The following is a 25638-nucleotide window of genomic DNA, read 5'->3' as shown; positions in this document are numbered from 1 at the left end:
ACTCCTTCCGGATCAAGAGAGGATGATTTTACTTCACCACTCAACACTTTTTCATGAATGGCTCTCAACTTGCCATCTTCAAACTAATGTGTATGAATCTGGTCCATCAAAGTAGACCTAGCCTCCACAATGGCCAAAATACCATGATGTATAGAAATATCAAGTCGGACCAACTGTCTAGCCAATGACTGAACCTCCAATGCCAAAGGCCTCTCATCAGCCTTAAGGAAGGCCAAACTATCCATACTAGATGTTTTGCGACTCAGGACATCTGCTATCACATTAGCTTTACCCAGATGATAAAGAATACTGATCCCATAGTCTTTCAATAACTCTAATCACCTACGCTACCTCATGTTCAGATTCGGCAGAGAAAAGATATACTTAAGTCTACAGTGGTCAGTATAGACCTCACAATACACTCCATAGAGATAGTGCCTCCACAACTTCAGAACAAACACCACCGTCGCCAACTCTAAGTCGTGGGTAGGATAGTTCTTCTCATGTACCTTCAACTGTTGAGAAGCATAAGTTATAACTCTACTTTTTTACATCAATACACCACCCAAGCAGACTCTCGAAGCATTATAAAACACAATAAAGGCCACACCCTCCTCGGGTAAGGCTAGAATAGGTGCTGAAGTCAATAACTCCTTAAGTTTTTGAAAGCTTGACTCACACTCATCAGTCCACTGAAATGTCATGATCTTTTGAGTTAGCCTAGTAAATGGGGCTGCAATAGAAGAGAATCCCTGAACATACCGACGATAATATCCTGCTAATCCAATAAAACTCTGAATCTCGTTAATTAAAATAGGTCTAAACCAATCACGAACTGCTGTAACTTTGACCGAATCAACTATAATACCATTCTTGGTCACTATATGACTCAGGAATGTCACGGACTCAAGCCAAAACTCACATTTGAAGAATTTTGCATACAACTTCTCCTTTTTTAATCTCTGAAGGACTGTCCTCAGGTGCCTAACATGATCTACCTCATTCTTGGAATAAACCAAGATGTTCATTTCATTATTGAAGAGGATAAATTATTCATTGATTTGACTATAACTTTTTGGATATATTCATAAAGAAAAAGCATTTGTGTGACCAATCTAAAGGAAAAAGTTGGAAGGTAACATGCAAGAAATACATTTCGGGATGTGAATGGATAATTCATTTTCGCGAGATTGGAGGTGGTATTTGAAAGGCAGGAAAAATGATCAACCATACTTGTAATCCAGATCAATATAATAAGGATCACTACAATTTGAATAGCAATATAATTTCTACTTCATTGATTCCTTATGTTATCGAGAACCCCAATATTGCTATAAAGATGGTTCAGCAAATCATCAAAGGATTGCACTTCTACATTCTCAACTATCGAAAAGCCCAAAAAGGCCGACGGAAGGCCTTTGTTATGATTTATTGGAGACTTTGAAAATTCATTTAAGACATTACCTAGGTATATGACAGCTTTGCAATTTTTTAATCCAGGTACCATTGTTGAGTGGGAGCACCATTCAACAACGATGTAAGGTGAGCGAATTTTTAAATACTTATTTTAGAATTTTAAAGCGTGCATTAATGGATTTAAAAATTGTAGGCCTATCATTTCAATAGATAGAACTCATCTTTACGGCATGTATGATATAAAATTATTAATTGTCGTTACTATTGATGAAAACAGAAATATTTTTCCACTTGCATATGCCTTAGTTGCCCGTAAGAGCTTTGAATCTTGATCATGGTTAGCCTTATTATGCAGACATATTGTTGGCGCGTTCAGAGGAGTTGGCCTTATTTTTGCCCGCCATCAAGGTATCTTAAAATGTGTTCAATCTTTCGATTGGTTGCAACCACCAAAAACTCATCAAAGATTTTGTGTTCGCCATTTGAAAGAAAATTTCAATAAAAAAATTTTAAATAGCGAACTTGAAAATTTGATGTGGTATGCCGCCACAGAGTAAAAAAGAAAAAAAAAACTACAAAAGATGCAACAAATAAAAGCATTGAACTGTGAAGCTTACAGGTGGTTAAATGATTTTTCATTGGAGAAATGGACTATGTATCTTGATGGGGGTCATAGATGGGTTCTTTGACAACAAATGTATCTGAGTCGACGATGGTATGTTGAAAAAAGCAATAGGGCTTCCGGCGACTGTTATGGATCACATGGCATTTAGGGTTTTGGTTGATTGTTTTGTTGAACGAAATGCCCTTGCTGATGCTTTACTTGAAAAACATATTCCTTGACCTCTTGGTGTAGACAAAAAATTCAGCGAGTATTGGAGAAGAGCCTAAGCACATACTGAAATGATGAACTATAGTACAACTTCAGTTGTATGTGAGATCCTCACATTTGAAAAAAATAGTAAGGGAGGATGTGTTCACAAAGTTTTTGCAGATTCGAAAAAATGTTCATGCGGCAAATGTTTTAAATATCACATGTCATGCTCGCATGCAATTAAATTTTATGGTGTTTGTGGTATCGAGCCAAAAACTTACGTAAGCAAATACTACAGCACAAAGTACTACAAGCGAACGTACAATGGATTGACCAAACCATGCCAGTGACATAAAACTTCGAAGTCGCACCTCTTAGAATATAAACTAAGTCATTTAAGTGTTTCACCCCAAATAATAAAATCATCCATTTTAGAAGAGTTTGTTTCTCCCTCAATGATGCGTCCAACAACTTTTAAATCATAATAAATATCAATGGATTTATTTTCTAGTGGACGAATTCTGCCATACTATTTTTTTCCACATAAATTAGTGTAGCATCCAAATACCTTTCTTGGGTCCTTGGGGGACATTTCTATTTTTATTTTTGTTGGTAATATCAAACCAACATTGCAACTGAATTTTTCTTTGCATGATTGAAAATACAATGTTTCAAAATAGCCATTAGACACTTATTTATAATACCATAAAAAAGATAGATATACATAATTAAAAAAAAAAAAGTCGCACACGACCATGTGACTTACTTTAAAAATTTGAGACCAAATCTTTGCAGTGTTGATTAGATACTGCAATATTTTTAAAAATAAATATCTAGATATCAGCAAAGTATAATTTTAATTATTGGAATATAATTTTAAAAACAAATAATTAGTTATTTTTCTATTAACAATTATCACGTAATAACTTAATTTAATTAAATTTGATATTAATTATCAAATATCATTAAAAAATTTATGCAATGCTGAATCACATCAACACTACAAATTAACTACTACAAAATTGCACAACACACGTTACAGGGAATAGATATCTGCAAAGTTTGTCATAGATGTGTCATGAATCACTACTCATTCTGACTAAACTATTCACAATTCCTATTCCAAATTATTTTCAATACATCTTGCGATGACATGACTATTCACACTGAAAATAATCATTGTATAAAGGTGCTTACTTAAATTAATTAATCTTGTCACCTAAATTTATTTATTTGATTTTAAATTAATATAAAATTTAAATAATAAATAATTTTTTTATATTAACTGATTTTAAATTAAAGATATGTATAATGTATTAAAATAATTAGTTATTTTGTATTAAAATTTATCACTTCATAACTTAATTTATTTAAATTTTAAGATCAATTATTAAATATCATTAAAAAAAATTACAGTGTTGATTTGGGGTTAGGCTTAGGGTTTTGGAAAGAAGTCGCACACTAGGGTGCGGCTTACAAGTCGCATACTGCCTTGCGACTTACAAGTCGCACACTACGGTGCTACTTCCTTCAAAAACTCCAATATATACGTAGCTTTTCATTTGATAGATATTCACTTAACATGAAACTTCTATCAATGTTTAGATCTGTTATATCACTAATCAAAATAAATAAAAAATTATATTCGATTTACAGCAAAATATATTTTTCCATACATAACAATCATGTTATGTCTTTAGTTGCAAGGAGAAGAAGCTAGAATGCCTTTTATTACAAGGCGAAGAAGCTAGAATGTATGTTTGAATACATTCTAGAAAAAATAATTGTTAAGTGAGCCATCATAAAGTTGAAGGGGAGCCTTGGAGTAACTGGTAAAGTTGCTGCCATATGACCAGGAGGTCACGGGTTCAAGCCTTGGAAACAGCCTCTAGCAGAAATGCAAGGTAAGGCTGCGTACAACAGACCCTTGTGGTCGGGCCCTTCCCCGGACCCTGCGCATAGCGGGAGCTTAAGTGCACCGGGCTGCCCTTTTTTTTTTTTGAGCCATCATAAAGTTATCAAGTTCATGGAGTTATAAATCTCATGAAGTTTTCAAGCTCAGGCCGACCTTGCTGAATGTCATAAAATTATGGAGCTATTCTTAACACTACAACGGATAGAAAAGTCAAATATTCGAATAAGTTAGGTAAGTGTTTTAGTAGTAGAACTAACATGATTGTTATGTTTACATACATAACAATCATGTTAGGTCTTTAGTTGCAAGGCGAAGAACCTAGAATGTATGTTGTTGTTGTTGTTGTTATTGTTGTATGTTGTTGTTGTTGTTGTTGTGGCTTAGTTCTTTGATGATTATATATATATATATATATATATACTAATTTTGGAAACGTGCGTTGAACGTTTGGCCCTTAACACTATAAAATTTATAAAAACTTAACTTTTGGTGAGAATAAGGAAATATCTTTATTTTATTGGGTCGTATCAAGTTTATCCCTCGAGGTCATGTAACTTAAGAAATTTGATAACAAATAATTATATTATATAGCTTTACAAAAACTTTATTTATAAGTAGGAAGTGTCATTACATATTTATTACAAATGTGATTTTTTTTTTAAAAAAGTATTAATTAGTAATGAAGTACTCTAATTATAGTAATAACAACATATTATAAATTAAGAACACAACATTGAATAATTATAAATAAAAAATGCACGAAATCTCTACTAGAAACAATAATAACATCATATGATATGCAAAATGTACTACTTTATTTGAACTGATAAAACAACAAACTAATGATGAAAATGCGTATATATGAATAATTGGACAATGCAATAAGAATGTCTATCCTACATTACAAATACTATTAATTTATCAGAAACACGTAAACTTAAAAATATTATAATCGTAAATTTATAAGAAATAAAATAAAGAATGAAAGTTAAATAGAAAACATTTGTAATATCAAATAAATATTAAGCTAAAACATAAATATATAAATTTACAAAACAAGGAAATTAATATAAAACATTGCATTGAGGGTGGGCTGGGGGAGGGTGGGCAACGGGAGTAGGGGGGCTGGGGGGGGGGGGGGAAGAGGGGCATGGGGCCACAATGTTGAAAGAATTCGCAAGGCACCTCGCAACTTGTAAGTCGCAAGACAGGGCGTTAACGGAGTCAGATACAAAAAGGCAAGTCGCAAGATGCCTTGCGTTTTGCCCTTTTAGTTTCAAAAAAAATTATTTATCGTTTTAAAATTTTTGCAAAAAAAAATATACCCTTTCAGCTCCGGACTCTTCTACCTACCATTAGTGATTAGTGTAAATCAAAATCTAAACCTCATCGGGGAAAAATGTTATTAATTTAGGAAAAACTAAGCTCATGTTCCATAAAAGCAAAATAATTACAAACAAATACCCATTTACAATTCATATCCCCAGAACATGAGATTCAAACCAAGATACCATTGCAATATCAATATACTGACATGGTATCATTGAGGTTTGCTTCAATCCGTAATGATACCACCACAGTATATTTATATACTGTCATGATATCATTGATGTCTACTTCAATCCTATAACGACATCTCCATGATACCATCATATACTGACATGGTATCATTAAGGATTGTCTCATATAATCAGTAACACTCCTCAAATTATGTATGACATCATCGCAATATGTGAATATCAATGATGCCATCACATAATATCATATATAAAAGCATGATATCATTCACGAATGAGCAGTCCTCAAGTATATATTGTATACTAACATGCTACCATCACAATATTGAATGATACCATTATAGTATATATACACTGTGATGGTATCATAAAGTTTTCCTAAGTCATTCGATATTACATGAGTGATATATCACAGTATATTTGTATATTATCATGATATTGAAAATATTTAATGAGACACTTTTAAAATCATCAATGATATCATAAAAATATATTGCATATATTATGGTATTATTAAGTAATCAAACATTTAGGAAAAATTGCACAAATACATAATGATACCATCATAGTATATATATAAAATGTGATGGCATCATAAACGCGAATTGAGCCTAAACTAAAAGGCAGACAAGGGGTAATTAATTTGGGCCGAATGGGTATAGAAATGAATTATTTAGGGGTGGTGTATGGGGTGTTAAATAGTTTGTTTAAAGAGTCCATTTTGTGTACTTATCCAATTAATTTATTGATATCGGGTTATTGAAAATCTGTTTGGATTGACTTATAAGTTGATGTATAAGTTGTTTTTAGTTTTTTTGAGTGTTTGACTGACCAACTTAAAGTCATTTTGTGTTTAAATAAGCCAAAAAAAATTGAGCTTGTTTGGCTTAACTTATTTAAAACATGCGATGAGTCTTCTATTCTTTTTGCTCCTTTCATAATTCAAATTTATAACCTTTAGATCAGAAGTAGAAGTATTTACCATCCTCGGTTCAATTTTTAGGTTTTAATTAATAGTTAAATGATAACTCAATAAAATCATATTAACTTTTTTATTACTAATTAATTAAAAATGACTTTAGAATTTAGATAAAATCTATTCATGTTTTCTAAATTTTATTTTTCTCCTGAGCAAAACATCAAACTTCTAGAGATTGATATGCTGTAATTTCTTTGATTCAAATTTCGAAAGAATACTTTTGAGCTCTTTAAAAATTTTACTTCGATTTGAAATGAACAAGTGCCATTAACACTAATAAAATAGTTGAAAACATATAAATTTATGTCTTTGAAGTACGGTTTACCACACATCATTCACAATACTTTTTTAGTAATTTTGTTTAGATAAATAATCTTTTTATTTTTTGGCCTCATATTAATGTTCATGACGTTTAATTTAACAATAAATACCCTAACTTATTAATCAAAAAAAAATCGACAACAGTTTAAAGGATAATTATCGATTAACTGCAAAATTGAATCATTAAAAATTGCTAACTTTTTTACGTCTAGAAATTTATGAGGCTTCGCACTGAAATGTCACTTATGAAATTTAATTTTCTTACTTCCATTAGAAAAGTAATTTATCTCATTTTAACAAACTTGTGTTTACGTGATCAATTGGCCTTTTATTTTAAACTAGTTATGCTAGTTAACATTACAAATTGAAGTGTCAAAACCTCTTAAAACGCCTATAATAGTAGATTGATATGATCAATCTTTTATTATAAAATCAACTTGAATTCAACTCTTACCAGCAACTCTAGACTCGTGGACTTTTTTATGGTCTCCATTCAATATCTCGCATCAATTTTGAGGTTCGAATAATTCAAAATCAAGCCAGAAAGTCATACTATTGGGAACAAAGCTCCCTACCAAAGACAAGGGTCGAATCAAAACCTCTAATTAAAGATGGACTTCTTATCACCCCACCATAATCTTTTAACGGTTCATAATTTTTCAAATCTTAGACATCTCTCACTAATTAAACCAACAAATTTTGGAAATTGACATCCTACCAAAGTTGAATTTTAATACATCAGACTTTGCATAAACAAATACTATCAATGATCTCATCTCAATCATCCAAAAGCAAATATAGTAACTTTTTTAATTAACAACATATGGATAATAAATCCTTTCTGATAGACTATTTTCACTATAACATATGTTGTCCTGTTTCTACTGATGAAACAAAGATGTGATCACTATGATAATCCAAGGGTAAAGTATAAATCTAAATTAGGTTAATAACTATATCTAGCACACCTAACAAAGGGTAAATCAATGGTTTTCAGCTCATCACTCTTATCAGTTTTATGATCATTTTAACAACAGCTTATTCTAACTTCAAATGCAACGTGACGTTAATATCTCAGTTGAAACTATGGCTTCTCTTCATCCGATTGAGGACAAGTTGGTTCTGGAGAGGCCTCAACATCAACAAAGAACTCCTCTACTGATAAGAAAGGGAGAAAAAAAAACAAATCAAGCTAATGCAAGCAAACATATAATAACACTAGTTTGCATTTCAATAACAGTGTCATAATAGCGAAATGAACTTATTTCACAGAAAACAGTATTCCCGAAGAGAAGCGCATGGAAATGAAAACAGTAACATGTTTATTGGTCCAACCATGCCACTGGAAATTTATGTTCAATGTTTCACATCTAACTTATCAACCAGTCGGAAACTTGCAATTGAACAGTAGTAATGCAAAGTAAATATTCATGAGCAATGTTGACTGAAAATGCAGGAAATGAAAGCCAGAATGAACTAACAAAGATCAGAAGTGAGATGCCAAATAAAGCCACAATTAATGTAGAGAAAGAAAATTTTAGAGAAAACAGCATTGCATTTCTGAAAATTTTAGTAGGTAGCAGTGTGCTGTCTTGTTGTCCTTCATATTAGTAGTCGTAGTATTGCTCATGTATTTTCTTGTCCTTCGATTTCTGTTACTATTTGTCGTTTCTTGTACCTCAATTATCATATTGCTTTGTTGTAGTTTCCATTTTGTTACTATCTGCTATGTTTGTTATTACTTGTGTTTCTTGTACTTCTATTACTCCCTCTGTCCGATTTTATATGACTCACTTTCCTTTTTAGTCAGTCTCCAAAAAAATGACACAAAACACATTTCTATATTTAGTAACAATTTAACTTTAAAATATTCATTTTACCCTTAATGAAATGATTTATAGCTACACAAACATCTCTCACTCATTTTAAACCACAAATTTCAAAAGTCTTTCTTTGTTAAACTTTCTGCCAAGTCAAACCACATCATATGGGGGTGTACTTTTTCGGAAGTGCTTTGGACTGTTGTTCCTTGAGCCGATGGTCTATCGAAAACAACCTCTCTACCTATGAGGTAAGGGTAAGGTCTGCGTACACGCTACTCTCCCCAGACCTCACTTTGTGGGACTACACTGGGTATGTTGTTGTTGTAAAGATAACAGTATCAACATTGCATCTAATAACTTTGGCTAGATACAATAGACAAGTTGAGATGCTTAATGCTAACATATTTTGAACATCTCTGCAGATTATGACTCAAAGCATAACATTCGATGGGAAAGAAAGTAAAAGTTCTCACCTATATCATCTTGCTCGGGAGAGTCAAGTAGAATATCTGAATCAGAAGGCAAATATGCAGAACCAGGATAGTTCCCAAGAGGTCCCAGATCTGTAATTATGTTGGAGCAAAAATGAATATTAACCAGAATAAAAGAGGAATAAATTAATAAATGGAAGAAAAAAGACAGGAATAGACGCATGGGCCATGAGAAAGGGGATTGAAAACTTTAGAAACTCTGAGCAGAATAACAATCCATAAAAATCGTCACTGAAGAAACAGCACATACAAATTATTGTACTCACTACTAGTACCAGTGCAACTATGTCTTTGTAAGTCATATCTTTCAATACATATCATATATGTAATTTGAAAATATATTACATATATTTTACTTTTAGAGCATTGCACCTTATTCCCTGGAAAAGATTACTGTGATGCAACATTTTTGCAGTCTCTTAGTCTGTTCTGCCTATCCATACCACTACATAACAATAAACAAGCAAGACCATACTAGAAGTCCTTGAAAAGTATGTAGTTAATCGAAAATAAAGGTCTTTGACGAGTATGACTGCAAATCCCAATGGGCTGGCCACAGCGCATACTGGCCAGTGCACCATAGACTACTCTATTTTCCTGTCAAATGGATCTCCTTTTGGCCTAACGAAGTCCATAGCTAACTAGAAATAATATCAAGTAGTGTTCTGCTGCTGACCTTAAACCTATAAGCATTTCCTGAAAAAATGAAGAAAGACGGCTTCCCCAAAATTTCTAAAGATATTTTTGGCTCTAAGGTGGAAGAAGGCACCAATCTGAAAACTACTATATGTTTTCTGAAAGCACAATTCAGAGATAAGATATCTAGGGCCAGACAGTTCAAAACATCAATACCATCTAGTACTAAAGATCTTTGCATTATTAGAGATAAAGCAAGACCTTGATAGAATTGTGATAACCCATGAAAACCACCTTAATGTTTCATTGTGGACAACATGACTTTTTTGACACCAATGTTTCTACTGAGCTTAGAAGTACACTAAATATGTATACACATACCATGCTTCCTCCGAAATTATATATTAGAGTTTGCCGTGGTTGACTATTAACATGAAAGTTCATACATGAAATATTGCTTAATGGAGCAACTACCATGACCTTCATCTAGTGTTCCATAAGAACAATGAAGGGCAGCCCCGTGCATTAAAACTCTCGCTATGCGCAGGTTCTGGAGAAGCCCAACCACAAGGACCTATTGAACGCAGTCTTACTTTGTATTTCTGCTAGAGGCTGTTTCCAAGGCTCGACCTCGGGACCTCCTGGTCACATGGCAGCAACTTTATTAGTTACTCCAAGGCTCCCCTTCAAAGTAAATTTCTCATTTCAGACTAATGGACTTCATTTGTAACTCAACGAGCCACTTTTTTATGTGAGTGTCTAAAACTTAATACTTCATATTATGAATAGTCAAAAACAGCCCAATTGGCAATGCATCAAATAAGACGGTAACAAAGTTCTCAAATAAAATACTCTTCACAACATCAAAAGAAGCACCAAAGGAGTGGGAGGGGGTTGAACCACATTGCAATTAACGCTGAATCTTGCTTTCTAGTCATGAGCAGTGATAATGGTTGAGTTGTGCATTACTTAACTTACCTCCCAAGTTCGACAGATCTGCTGTTAGATCTGAGAGACTAAAGTTCCAAGGAATTTGAGCTAAAGATCTCAGTGAATCCCTAGAATTACCAACACCATTATCTGGTGGTAGTTGTAATCCTACTGAACTTGCTACATCGGATGGAAAGGCAGCATCAAGGGCTGAGGTGTCAACTCCCATACCCGAAATCTCTGAAGCAGTAAAGGGAAAATGGCCGCTGGAAGCTACTGATGTAGGGCTTACAGCCATATCTGACATAGATGACATGGCATTGCTAGGTGGAACAGCTGCTGCTACATCTGACACACTAGTGTCAATCACCATACTGTCAGCAGAGAACAATGTGAAAAGTGTCATTTGTCATGCAGGTCTCCGTCAACAAATATAAAAAGCTTTTCATCCCAGAAGCCCAAGGATATGTTCATTTCAACACTCAGATTTTTTCATCATCTTTAAAAAGAAGACCTGAACCTCGTTTCTTTAACAAACTCCGCATGAGCAACAACAAACAAGTATTAGGTTTGAAATATTCACATAAAAGCAACCTATTTCCCTAACCTACACTCATTTTAAACCAATATGAAATATCAATGCAATTTCAATTCCTACTAATCTGGGAAAGCACGAATTAAATGAACTGGAAATAGTCAAATGGCAAATCTTTGAGCGCATAGCAAGTAAGATGCTGAGCAAACAAGTACCACAGACACAACTGGCTAAACCAGAAAAGAATTCCGATAGCTCATAAATTTCTATTTTGATATCAAAGAGACCTAAAATCCCAAAACAAAAGAAGATTCTCACTCATTTCCTGAATTCATCCTCATAGGATAGTTTCCTGGCGCAGGCACACCATTAACCACGTGGCAGCTGGACATGGCCATTGGATCAAGATGAGGTTGACCTGCAGCTGGGACTGGAGGTTGCTGCAGGACGGGATATCCCATGGGTAAGTTGTTGACTGCACTGGAAACAAGTGGCAATAAATATAATGATAATAAAAAAAGACTTATTTACCTGTTCTGAGAATAATATTAATCCCCATGTTATTCAAGCAGCTTAATTCCAATTTGAAAAGCCATGTTACACAATATTGAGGAAGAAAGGAAGCAGATGATAGTAAGTGCAGAGGGCAAGTTGAACTACATATTTTGTAAGAATTTATGCAATATAAACTCTTTGTTTTATAATGCGACTTATATTGTATAACTCTCTACACTTCCCCTCCGTAGAGTGCCTCTATTCGGTCCATTCAAGAATGCAGGTGTTCTCCAAATAAAGTTATAAAGTAACATGAGTTTCTTTGCCCATTCCAAGCATTTAGGAGAGACATATTGCAGAAGATACAAGCTTCTTTGTTAATAACGATTAGTACAGTTGACCCTCCACTACAACTGGAGGGGTTCTTATCTACTACATGTTCACATAATTAAAAGATCACAAAGGAGGACATAGAAAAGGCTCAGTAACTGATGATTGGACAATCTCAACATTTCAAAATCTAATCCCGAGGCAGAACAATACAGTAATACTCGCCTTCATATGACAAATAAATTTACCTGGCATGGTACTCATCCCATTCTGCATTGGAGCCAACGGAACCTTTGGGGGCACTGGATATTTCATTAGATGATACTGATGCTCAAGCAAATGATTGAACAGGATGATTTGTTTCTTCAGTTTAAGCCTAATGTAGTAGGCCCGAAAGAAATCCGCATTTTCTTCTTCTAATTTTTGCCAAACTGGACACAATTCAAAAAGATTTTAAAGTTAGAAATTGAAAATCTAAAGACCACCCAATAACCGTAGTCATAAACCAGAAAACACTTGGTCACGATACATGTGAGGCAGTACACAGCTATATAATGCAAGCAGACAATGTCATAAGCAACTTCATCAGTAACTCATGTACCTACCTAGAGTTGTAAATCCAGGATCTATCCTTGCACGATTCAGAAGTGTTTTTACCACTTCATCCCTATTCATATACAATTGCAAGCACCTTTCAATCAAGTTTTGGACCTGCAACAAATATGTCATCATAAAGTTAAAAGACCCCAGTACAACTTCCCAATTAATGATATCCAGGCAAAATGAAGAACTTAAAGACTGTCTTACAAGTTCGATATCTTCACGTGAAACTTTTCTGTTATCATTGCCTGATGCAGAAACAGAACCTGCATCAGCTACAGGTGTATCTGCTGTCTGATTCTGCTGGTCATTTTGGGCCTCATGAGAAGCCTGAATTGAAGGTTTCTTTTCTGTGTTGTTTGGCTGCAGTTTTTTTTCTGCTTTGATTGGCTGCAGTTTTTTCGTAAAATAATAGAAGCAAACATGATTCCATATCTGAATAATAGCTATGCAACAGATATTCTTCACTAAAAGTCACAAGCATTTCAGAATTTTAGAAAAAATTATTCACTAACCATTTAGTATAGTGCATTGATATGTAATCACTTATTATAGGGATAAGTATAACCTAATTATAGAGAGGAAAATCCCCAATCTTCAAATAAAAAGATATACAGGCGGCACGCGAACTAATAAAATTAGATATTGTTTCCAACTAGCAGCATTTTAACAGTTCTGAAAAAATGATGGGTCGCATTGCCAAAAGAACGCACATATAACAGCAAGAAATGAAAGATGTGAACACAGCATAGGTAACTTCGCTGAAATACACACAACAACCTTGGTGGTCTTCATTTTAGCTCAACTCCAAGCACATTAAATATCTCCACGAAGCCCCAACATGGCACTGCTACAATTTGTGTATGTACTTCTAGCACACTGCATATGGGATGTTGGAGAGCTTATCACCTTAGGATAAAAAGTACCATCAATAAGAAGATACAACAAATCACACGAGTTCATTAAGAGAGAAAATTGAATATTGAGACTTTAGCATAAAATTTCAGAATTGAGAAAAAAAATAACATTTTCAATGCAAGAGACTGGTATATTTTAGGATAATGTGTCAAGTCTAAAACGAAGCATTGTACTCCCACTCCCCGATACATGATACTTATTGAGTTCTATAGATTTGATGAGTCAAACTGAAAAAGGAGAATTTATTCCAAACAAGGAGCAAGCTATTAAAAGGTCGAAAGGAACCTATTGCACTGGATAGTAAATGAGTCCGATGTTACTTGCACAGAAATAAAGCCCGTTTTTGGTCATAGTGCAATGATCCTTGGAGAATCTTCTGTTTAAAATCTTGAGATAAGAACTTCATTTCACACTTATACATATACAAGAACGGATGATATACTAACGAATATCAAAGTCATGGCTAGAAATAATGCATTCAGATGGAGATACAAACCAGTCTCTAATAGAGGTACCGCTATTTCATCCCCCATGGTAGACTACTCCAACTTTCTGGGAGCTAGAACTATTAATCAAGTACTGCAGCATTAAGGTGAGCCTTGGAGCAATGGTATAGTTGTCTCCATGTGACCTATAGGCCACGGATTCAAGCCATGAAATTAGCCACTGATGCTTGCATCAGAGTAGGCTACCTACATCACACCCCTATATGAGGCAGCCCTTCCCAGGAGCCTACGTGAATGCGGGATGCTTAGTGCACGGGGCTGCCTTTGCAGCATTAAGGTTCATGGAACATGTACTGCCACCCTATCACAACAAAATGGTCATCTGTTCTGATCACTCACTGATTTTCCAACTTCCATTATATTCTACAAATAGTTGTTTAGTTAATGTTTTCTGTCTATTTTGTTTATTAAGCCCTAAATCCTCAAGTAACAACTAAGTATCTCCACAGAGTCTCATCCCAAAATTGTATGTGTTCTGTACCTGCTGACTTAAATATTGATATCACCGGGTTTACACTGTAAGGCGCTCAAGCTGTACTATCTTCAAATAATTCAAGAACTAATACAAATGGAGGAGCTAATACTGATGAAAATGGAAACATTGATTTGAAGAATACTACAAAGAGATTGACTTCAAAAAAGTCTCCTTATATTTTCTCTGCCCAGGTTTGGATTCTACATTGTAGGAGCAATTGAAAGGAACACTAAAGAGAAACACTGTCCTGGGAAATTTTATATTTCTCATGTAATTTGGTTCCTTCAAAATCTCAGAATGCTTACCTACAGAGACCCAAAAGTGAAAATTCAGAGAAACTCTAGCATCAGCAAACATCACATTAATGAGATTAACATACCATAACAAACAAACCTGAAAAGTTACAAAAAGAATCAACTCTCCAAAAAAATTCTCCACAAAAGGTTAAGACTTTTCTACAGAATGTGTGACTTTAACTCACAGAAAAGATATAAGACTTTTCTACCAAATGCTTGACTTTAATAGGAATCCATAAAGTCTTTAATCAAAAGCTGAACTGCAGAAAGCCGCTCTGATGGGATAAGAAATCAAAACAACAATCCCCATTTCATTAAAAATAATCCAACCATCATTCTAATAGGCAAAAATATATCCACATTGCAAGAGCCTAGTACAAGACCTCCAGCTTAATAATAGAAATTACATAGTACTAGCAGAAAATTATCAGCCTCTCTACCTCCCCAAGATAGGAGTGAAGTATGTATACACTCTACCCATCCTGTATCCCACTTGTGGGATTACACTGGGTATGTTGTTGTTGTTGTTCTAGTAGTAGTAGAAATTATCAAAGATCTCAAATCTTGTAGCAAAAAAGTTACCATTTTTCCAATCAAGATTATCTTTTTCCAGAAAATCAAGATTGTGGGGTTATTCAAAAATCACTTAGTAACACACAACAAACCATACAAGCACCAATCTGATAAATCCCTAACCAGGGTTCAGACATACAACAACTTTGTATATTATGAGCTAAAACCCTAAAACTTAAACAAGAAACAGCAGATTCAAACACCCAATTCAGAAATGCACAAACTATGCAGAAAAAAAACATCTAAAAAACACAAAAACAAAAACCCAATTCAAGAAATGCTTGTACAACAAAGAGAAACCCAAAAAAAAAGAAAAAAGGTCAAACCTTAGCCTTGCAGGTGGCCAACTGAACCCTTTGTCTTACAGTAGCATCAATTGAACAAAGTGCCAGCAAAATCTGAACTTGCTAAAATAAACAGAATTTTTTTTTAAAAAAAAATCAACAAATCTGCAAGATATAGAATATAGGCTAAAGAAGATGATGAAGGAAAAAAAAGTCTTGACGGATTTTTTGGCTTACAAGAGTCAGAGGAGTTGTACAGTTAAGGAAGGTTTTACAGCAAAAATGTGAAAAAAATGGTTTATGAGAGTTGCTTATTGGTGCTTTTGTTCAGTAAAGAAAATTGCAAAATAGCAATGGAAAGTGCATATAACCGCCAAACATGGATTCAATAATACCATTACATTATTTTATTCTAATTTGAATTCAAAGTGGAGAAAATGCTTCATAAAATTCTCCATAGAATTAGAAGATGCTATAATAATTTGTGTGTAATACAAATTTAGAAATAACACAAAGAATCGTCAGAAATATTCTTAAATTGCGTGAAATTGAAAAAAAAAATCATATATATAAGATTATAGTAATCTCTATCATTAATTGTCATTTAGATAACGAAAAAGAATCCCAATAAAATAGAAAATATTATTCTTTTATAATCTTTTCTGAATTGAAGGAGGATAAACATTTTCTAATTTAAAAATTATTTAGGAAAAGAATGCGTATAAAAGAAAAGAAATAATATATTTATTTGAAAAGGGATATTTTTGACAAATTAAATAACAATAGAAGTATATTTGGACCAAACTAATGACGACAAAGACATTTTTCGACCAAATTATTAATTGAAAGCATTTTTATTCAATTTCCCATAATTTACATTTCTAAAATCTTTGTAAAAGACTCTCACTTTGTGTTCAACTTTTAACAACAAGAATATGTTTTATTTTAAGTGAACTCAGTCTCTCACTTTCAGCAATATTTTTTTAAAAAAAAAATTAGGAAAAGAACAAAATATATGACACAATTTGAGACCAAATTTTATGTAACATGCACATGTAGAGAAGCTGTCTGGGCATGGATGAACATTACAAAGAAACGCAAACTTTGTAGCGTTAAACCCAAATTGTTGGCTGTCTTTTTTTTAATTTTGCCTCTCTTTTTCTTTTTCTGAAAATAATTATTTTGCTGTCTGCAAAACAACAGTATAAAGTTTAGATAGTATTTACTACCAGTGTAATATTGACCAACACTTATCTATATTCGATGTTTATACTAAATTATATATGTAATTTTATTTAGGCATAATACATATTTGGCTTCAGCTGACAACTATAACCTCTAACTTTTCTGATGCACAAATTGACACTTTAACTATCCAAAACCTAAATAAATATACACATTCGTCCTTTATGACAATTTTGTGTCCTATATGGCGTCTTACATGTATTGCGCCACACAACACATGTGTGTCTACTTGTTCAATTTTATACAGGTTTAAGTGCCTACTTGTACACACCCAAAGTTGGAGGGCATAAATGTGAAATGAAGTCAAATTAAAAGACATATTTATATATTATGTCATTTATTTATTATTTCAATAGGTCACTTAATTTTGAGAATTTATCTAGCAAAGTCATTAAACTTTGTTTTGTATCAATAAAATCACTCAACTTAAATTTTATATTAATAAAATCACTCAACTAAATTTATTATTAAAATCTTTTTGACATGACAAAATAAGTTATTTTTTATGCCATGTATACATTAATGAAGTTTAATTATAAAACTTCCACGAGAAATGTGATGTGACTATGGTGGATGGATGAGATTTCTCTACATGGCTTCAAATTATAAGTTTGATCTTTAATTTTGATAGTGCATAAGTAGACACTTAAATAAAAAAAACACTCTAATCCTACTTAGCAAAATGCGTGAAAAACACTCAAATTACGCGCGTCAGAGATAAAATTGAGGGCAATATTCGAGTTTTTTTTGTTTAAGTGTTGGATAGTTAAAATGTCTACTTATTTACTGTCAAAGTTAAAGGTTATTTTTAAAGTCCATGTGTATTTATTCTCATTAGGTGGCAGTCACTGAGTGGCTTAGTAATCCACGTCGGAGCATCTGCGTATCACGCGTTTGGGCTGCAATATTTGAGTAGTTTTTGTTTAAGTGTTAGATAGTTAAAATGTCTACTTGTTCACTGTCAAAGTTATAATTGCCAAGTTAAGGGTCTTATTTATGTATTATGTCTATGAAGATTGTCTCCATGGGGATTGTTACAAATAATAATTCAATCAAATCTTGTTAACTATTATTCAAGTGATCAAAAAAAAAGATTGAATTGTGGCTAAGAACCACGATTATCTACTAAATTGTAAATTAAAGACTTAACTACAACGTTTAGTATCAATAAAAGAAATTCAGGATACGGACAATATGATAGCAAGGTTGCAAACCTAAGGTTATGCTATAGTTCAAGGCTCACAAATAAATATTTCTGCTTCTTACGAATACGGACATTTGTTACTAGTTCTATCAATAAGTAAAACTCTTATTTCGAAAGAATTTGACTTCCAATAGACTAGTAACATAAATCAAGTAAATCTATGCATACATGTACTAGAAAGGCTAGTTCTAAAAAAGCTTCTTGTGAATACGTTCTAATTTTAATTCTTAACAACAATTCTCAAGCCCTTTTGACTACTTCATGAAATTATCAATCAAGAATTGAACCATAAGATTAAAGATAATAATCAAGGCACTTCTCTTTTGATTAAAATGCATAAATAACTAACTTTTCAATACCAATATGAATAGTAATTCAAGGTTCTATGCATCCAAACAAAAGCATAATTACCTAATAATGACAACCTTACTATGCATGAATTCATTTTCGAGCCTTGTACACATCGTCTGTCACACTATGGGAGCTGGCCATGCCCCGAAGTCATTAACTTAACCGCAAGGAGAGGGATGCCGAAGGCAGGGCTAGTGACTAGAATGAGGTCGTAAAAAGATAGCCGTACTGGAAGGTGCAGTTGAATCACCTTCTTTTCGGGGAGATCTAATTCTTATTGGGTATTTTGGTTTGACACTGCTTCACACACTCCTTCCATCCACCCACCAAAAAAAAAAAGTGAGCTACGTTTGAGTTAAACTTGGAGATGGAAGTCTTCTTTTCTTTCTCGACTGTGAAGGAAGACCAAGCTCATGAGCTTATTATCCTAGGTCGGAACAAGTTGATAGGACCCCCTTTTTTACGTCCCTATATGTGTTCCCCCCGTGTGGCGACATGGGGGTGAAAAAAGAAAAAAAAGGGATAAAAAAATATTTGTTAGAGTGTTTCCACCTTAATTGGACTACATGTCCATTCAAATCTGAATTCGAACGAGTAGTTTTTCAAATACTAAATGAAAACATAAAAAAAATACTCCCTCCAACTCAATTTCTGTCAATATATTGCTTCTCGATTTCAAACTATGTAAATTTTGACCAATATTTTGAAATATATTATTTCATCATATTGACATGACAAGAATTACATTTTTATATAATTTTTTAATATCTAACTTTTGAAATATTGAGTTACTCTAAGTCAATTCAGATTCAAAAATTTAATTAAATCGACTCTCAATAGCTAAAATATCTCATAAATTAAGACGAATTAATGTAATAATTTTTAATTTATCTTTTAAAAAAAACAATATGCACTTGTATTACTCATAAATTAACCATAATTTTTTTGATAGGGGGCTCACACTGAAAATGGTCCCACAAAGTAGTAGCATGTTTGGACTGACTTATTTTTAAGCAGCTTATAAGTTGAAAATTGTTTATAAGTTAAAAAAAAATAGGTGCAGACCAACTTTTTTTTGTGACTTGTAAGCTGTTTTCAACTTATAAACTGCTTAAAATAAGATCATCTAAATAAACCCAATTATTTATTGGGGCTTATTTTAAGCACAAAATGACTTTAAGTTGGACAACCAAATAATCAAAAAAAGCTGAAAAGAGCTTATAAGCAGTTTATAAGCCAATTCAAATGACCTCTAGACTTGTTCATCGAGCCAATCCTTTTTTTGCTGGCCCATTATTGCATGCCAATAGCTAATAAGTTAGGGATCTATAAATCAAATAATACATTTCACTGGTCAAACACTTTTTCCTTTAAATGCATAAATCAAATATCTACATCACGTTTATAATGTGCATCGATACAATTAGATAAAGATGTTATAAATGTATGAATATAGTGATTATGTACACGGATATAATATATTTTACTATGTAAAAATATAATGTATTCCGTTATAGAGATTTCGGAAATGTATGAATATACACTACACCAAAAATAATTTTTAGCGACAATTAATTAACGACAATAGCTTAATTGCCACTAAAATTGTCTTTTTAGAGGCAATTAACACTCTTTGTAAATATCGCTAAAGTCTATAACAACATTGGATCTAATGACAATTAACCAATGCCGATAAAGATTTTAGTACTCTTTGTTAATGTGCATATTTATTGCCGCTAACAGTTGTTTTTGTTGTAGTGATAATGCATTTCACTATTATTGTGTATGTAAATACAATGTATTATGCTATGCTAAAAATTCAAAAATTCTACTACGTTTCATAATTAAGTAAAATCGTGCTATTTTTCTCACAAATTTGGGCACAAATAATGTTATTTATAAAAAAAATCCTTTTAAATTTAACATATATAACGTTTTTACTTATCATGTATTTAAATAAATAACTAAAAATACTTACATATAATTTAGTAAAATAATTATGGGGTGAGGGTGGAGGGGGGATGAGGAGTGGGAGTGAGTAGGGGTGTGTCACGACCCAAGCTAGGCCCTAGACGTTACATGACGATTAGAGTCCCGAAAGACCTCAACCAAGCCTCTTAGTATATCATTTAAGAGCATACATAAAGTAAATAAGAATATAACACGAGACATCGTGAATGCGGAATAAAGGTCTCAAATAAAAAATCTCATCGTAAGGGAAAGAAAAGTAAAAATCTCCGAATAACGGAACAACATAGACTCCATGACAAATCTAACACGCCTCTACTACTATGGATGGGGCTTATGACAAGTTCCTAGCTTACCAATGTAAGAGTGATAGTCATAAGAAATGTATAGAAATCATAAATGTCATATCCTTGAAACATGATGACTCACCAACAAGAGATAGTAACACAATATCTAGCCACGAGCGGGATGCGTGCGTAGAGTGGTGATAGTCGGATCATATATTATGATACAATGTAGGCAAAAAGTTTGCGTTACTACATGTAATGTATTAAGTATGTGAGAAACATGTATGAACAAGAATAATAGGACATAAACAATATGAACATGTGATGCATGATCACCAATATCTCGAAAACATGAATAAAGCTTGAAAACACTTGAAATCATAACATAACTCCAATGCGTCATAAAAAATTATTTAAAGTTGTAGATATAGCATATACATATGTGGGATATTAACCTTAATAGACATGTAAAACTATGTGAGCTATAATATGGAATTTGATGTAACTCCCATACTGAGAAGAGATAGGTTACTTGTCAAGGTGGACTCCGTAAGTAACAACATGAGAGCTATTTGTGGATCCACTAGCTAAGCCATAAAGGCACCTCTGGTGGTACATAGTTTTGGAACTAAGGGTTGCTACTAGGGTTCCCTCATGGATCCGCACCATAAAGTTCTCTCGGTGCTAAGTTACTCCAACGAAATACATAAAACATAGTCATTAGAAAATGTAAATCAACCAATCCAACATCATGAAAATACATCATAAGAATAGCTCCTTGAAAATCATGATTATATCTTGAACTTGTGGATACTTACCTTTTTAAGCATTCAAATCATGATATCTTGCATATTGTTAGAAAACCTTTCACAATTCATGATTTTATACTTGAAAACGTACTTGAATCATAATGCATAACTTTCATAAATCATACATGAGAATTCATAAAATTCATGATCACAAATACATGGTCCATACTTGAAATTGATAGCATAATGCATGGATTCTTGTAAAACACATTGAAAACATATAATTGAATTGAAATCATGCAGGAATAGATCATTAAAGTTCAATAAAATCATAATTGAATTGATCCAATGCAAATTGATCAAAACTATAATTTAGGAGAAATTCATGAAAGAGATAATTAAAAAAATTCTTGGGACTCCATGGATGGAAGAAGATCCATGGATGAGTTTCCAACATACCTTGATGAAATTTATCTTCAAACCTTGAAGAAGAGACTTGAACCTTGGAGAATTGAACCCTAGCTTGGAGAAAAAGAAAATCCTTGGGAAAGAAATCTTAGAGAGAGAATTTTGTATGGAGTTGTTTGTGAGGGAATGAGGGAAATTTAAAAGAATATAGGTACTTATAGGCTTAGGATAAATACCCAAAACAACACAACTTTATCATTAGATAAATGAAAAAAGTCCAAAATATCCTCAAAGAAGAAACTGTCGAGCACCCTTCATAGATGCGCTTAACGGACCATACACAACACCACAGACCGTTCAAGGGTACGTGATGGGAATGAAATTTGGGATCCTAAAGGAGTGCCTTATAGGGCACCATGACGGGCTGTACAGGTCACCACAGGCCGTATAGTGGCTCGTGGAAAGTAACTCCAAAGTCTTCCTGAAGCCCTTCTTTCACGGCCCTTTATACGATCCGTAGAAACTATCACGGATCGTACAAGGGTCTGTAAGCATTGGCCCTCATATTTCCATTTCTTGAGCTCCTTCACAGATAGTCTCCACGGGGCCGTGGATCCCTACACGATCCGTGTAGGACCTCGTGGAGATCACCACTGCAGCTTTTCAAAGAATTTCTTTCAAACTCATTTCTTCTAACTTTTCAACTTCTAGGGCCTTACAGGGTGAGGGGGGTTGCAGATTTAATGGCAAAAACATACGTAAGATTTAGAGTTCATGTATTCTGAATTTGTCACCAAATTCATAGTTGTCATAGTTACTGAATTCACAGTTAAATATTTATACATATTTAAGAAATTTTTTAATACAAATATAAATTTTAAATAAGAGTTAATTACTAGGTTTGTCTGAATTCCTAACTTATAGGCTCTCTCCACTCCCCTACAACGGTTGCATGAGGGGGTGGGATAATCGACATGAAATTTCATTTATAAAATTTATTTTCTCTACTTAGCTTCTACTAGTGATGTTATTTTTCTGATTTTTAAGGAATTTATTTATTTTTTTTAAAAAAACATATTTTGAAAACAAAATATTAGACCACTTGTGAAAAAAGAGAAGAGAATTCATACCAAACACACCCTTGGTCGAGAATTTAATGACTTTTTCAAAATGTCGAAAATTCTTTAAAAAGTTCAAAAAAGAAGAAGTTACCCTACTATTTCAAACCATCACCAACAAACTTCGATTGTATTATAGTACGTACCTAATGACCAAAAAAAATATTAATTAATACATTTAAAGTTTTAAACATATAAGTAGATTAGGTCTTAAATAAACCTGATTTCTACGCTTTCTATATTTTTGCAGGTGCATGTTCATCATATACACAGACGTTAAGTCTATATGTTTTCTTCCTTTTTGATAACTTTATAATTTTAATTTTCACATGATATGTTTAAAACAACAAATATTTGCTTATCTCCAAATTAGAATTATAAGATTGAAAAATCTTTTTTACTTTTTAAAATTTCGTATCAAATTAAAATAATTTAAACAAATTAGAACGGATGAAATATATGTCGCGAAAGCAATTGCCTTTAGTGGGCACAGAATATGTCAACCCATCTATTTCTTATTTTTCCCTCTTGAAAACCAATGAAGGAGATTTTCTTTTCCATGTCTAATTAGCAGTGTGTGAATACATAAATTTCGTTAATAGTATTCATTGTAATATATATATGTGTGTGTAAATTGGGATTAATAAATAAAAAGATTAATTAATGTGGATTGATTAGAAATTTTTGGGATAATTATATAATTAAATAACTCCCCATTTTGGAGGGAAAATGAAAAATTAAGTAAAGTTACTATTTTATGAAGAGATAGGTAATATTCAGGCACGAGTGTATAGAAGGTAATTAATGAATAATACGTCTTTATAGTGCTTGAATATATCACGTACGCATAATTAGCACTTGTCTAGAAAAATACATGAAAAAATTGTCAAATCTAATTCTCCTCTAATCATGATGATGCTTATATGTCCATTAAATCTTACTTTCTATGCTTGCATCAAATATATTGAAATTGATTATCATTTTATTAGAAAAGATTTATCTAATAGGAAATTTTGATTGGGTAACAGCCAGGAATGAGTAGGCTACATTTTTATATGACATGTTTGTTTTCTTTTTTTTGTTCAAAAGGACAGACCAACAAATGATGAATGAAAAAAAGTGAAGTAAAAAATCATACTCCCCCCCCATGTCTTGTCAACTAAATATGATTGGTCCTAAGTGCACACGTTTCAAGAAAAGAGTGGCACATCGTGGCTTCCTTTTCTACCCTTTATTTACTATTACATTTTCAAACTTCCTGCTTGACTCCACTTCCTTGTTTGGATATGACAAATTCATAAGTTGGGCCCACTTTTTGAATTTTTGGGCCTTGGTCCCATTTTTACGTGGAAAAATTATCTAGTTGATTATTTTTTAATAAATAATTATTGATTTTAATAATATTTTTTATTTATTATAATTTATAATAATGCGTAATAATATTATGATAAATTTGTTATATATTGAAAGCGAATAATACATGCAATATTAATATATTATAAGTATTTTAAAATATATTGTGCTTGTTTGATAAAGAATTGACACAATGTATTATAAGTGTATTAAAGTATGTGATAACTGTATTATCTATGAATAAAATTTGTATTATATGTATTTTTATAAATTATTCTCTATAATATATATTAAAATTATATTATAAATGTATTATAAGTGTCCAATAAAAAAAAGTATTCCTATAGATGAAAAATATTTTCTTAATATACCATAAGTTTCCCTTCTTATGTGAAACCAAAGCCCATCTTTTGATTGGTGGGATGAGATAAAAATAATAATTTCAAAATAATTTATTTAGCCTGTGTTTGTCATGAATATTATTTAGTCCCAAGATTATTTTATCCCATAATTTTAATATGAATAATGGAATAAGTGATTTCACATAGAAGACTGAATGAAATAATTACATCAGATATCTTTGTTTTTGCCATCCCACCAACCAAATGTCCCCTCAGTGATTCTAATTGAGAAATTGACATAAGTAACCGTCCATCAAATAATAACCAGTAAATGGATATCTTTTGTATATTGAAATATGATATACATAATATATGCAAAATAGTGTATACTTTTTGATATACTTAGCTAGTGAATGTAATTGACTTTAGAAGACCGACCAAATATGTAACTCTCCCATTCTTATTCACATGTACTATGATAACAAGCTGAAGTACTACTTCCATTGTATCAACAAGAATGACAAATTCATTATACATAGATCAATATCTTATTTTTGCTTGTATACATGCAAACACTACAAAGAAATACTTTATGATGTTGATTGTTGTGTATATACAAGTATATGATGTATTGTAATTTTTATTTTTTATTTTCCACCTGATGTCCGATATTTATACTTAAGTCCAATTAAATTTGGATCGCAAGTTGCAGGACCAATTTGGGGCAACACTTTCAACATGATGATATATATATATAAAG

General features: G+C 32.6%; 1 protein-coding gene and 1 pseudogene across 4 annotated transcripts; one reads left to right on the top strand and one right to left on the bottom strand.

Annotated features, from left to right (window-relative positions):
• Nucleotides 1-1750: 1750 nt before the first annotated feature.
• On the top strand, nt 1751-2580 carry LOC129879840 (uncharacterized; annotated as a pseudogene).
• A 5154-nt stretch (nt 2581-7734) lies between these two features.
• On the bottom strand, nt 7735-16233 carry LOC129880194 (uncharacterized). 4 transcript variants are annotated; one of them, XM_055954123.1, is made up of 10 exons: nt 16092-16233; nt 15897-15977; nt 13583-13711; nt 13010-13192; nt 12808-12913; nt 12451-12633; nt 11696-11852; nt 10891-11216; nt 9259-9348; nt 7735-8120 (listed from the first exon to the last, which is right to left on the bottom strand). In XM_055954123.1, the coding sequence occupies exons 3-10, from the start codon at nt 13595-13597 to the stop codon at nt 8047-8049; spliced, it is 1134 nt and encodes a 377-aa protein (XP_055810098.1). In that variant the 5' UTR covers nt 13598-13711; nt 15897-15977; nt 16092-16233; the 3' UTR covers nt 7735-8046. The 4 variants fall into 4 exon arrangements, with proteins under 4 accessions (XP_055810098.1, XP_055810099.1, XP_055810101.1 ...); XM_055954124.1 differs by having other exon boundaries at nt 13583-13681; XM_055954126.1 differs by having other exon boundaries at nt 7735-8117; nt 15897-16230.
• Nucleotides 16234-25638: the final 9405 nt, after the last annotated feature.

The sequence above is a fragment of the Solanum dulcamara genome, chromosome 2 (genome assembly GCF_947179165.1).
Source record: "Solanum dulcamara chromosome 2, daSolDulc1.2, whole genome shotgun sequence".
Lineage (NCBI taxonomy): Eukaryota > Viridiplantae > Streptophyta > Magnoliopsida > Solanales > Solanaceae > Solanum > Solanum dulcamara.
Note: the sequence above shows the minus strand (reverse complement) of the source record. Positions and strands in the feature narration are given on the sequence as shown.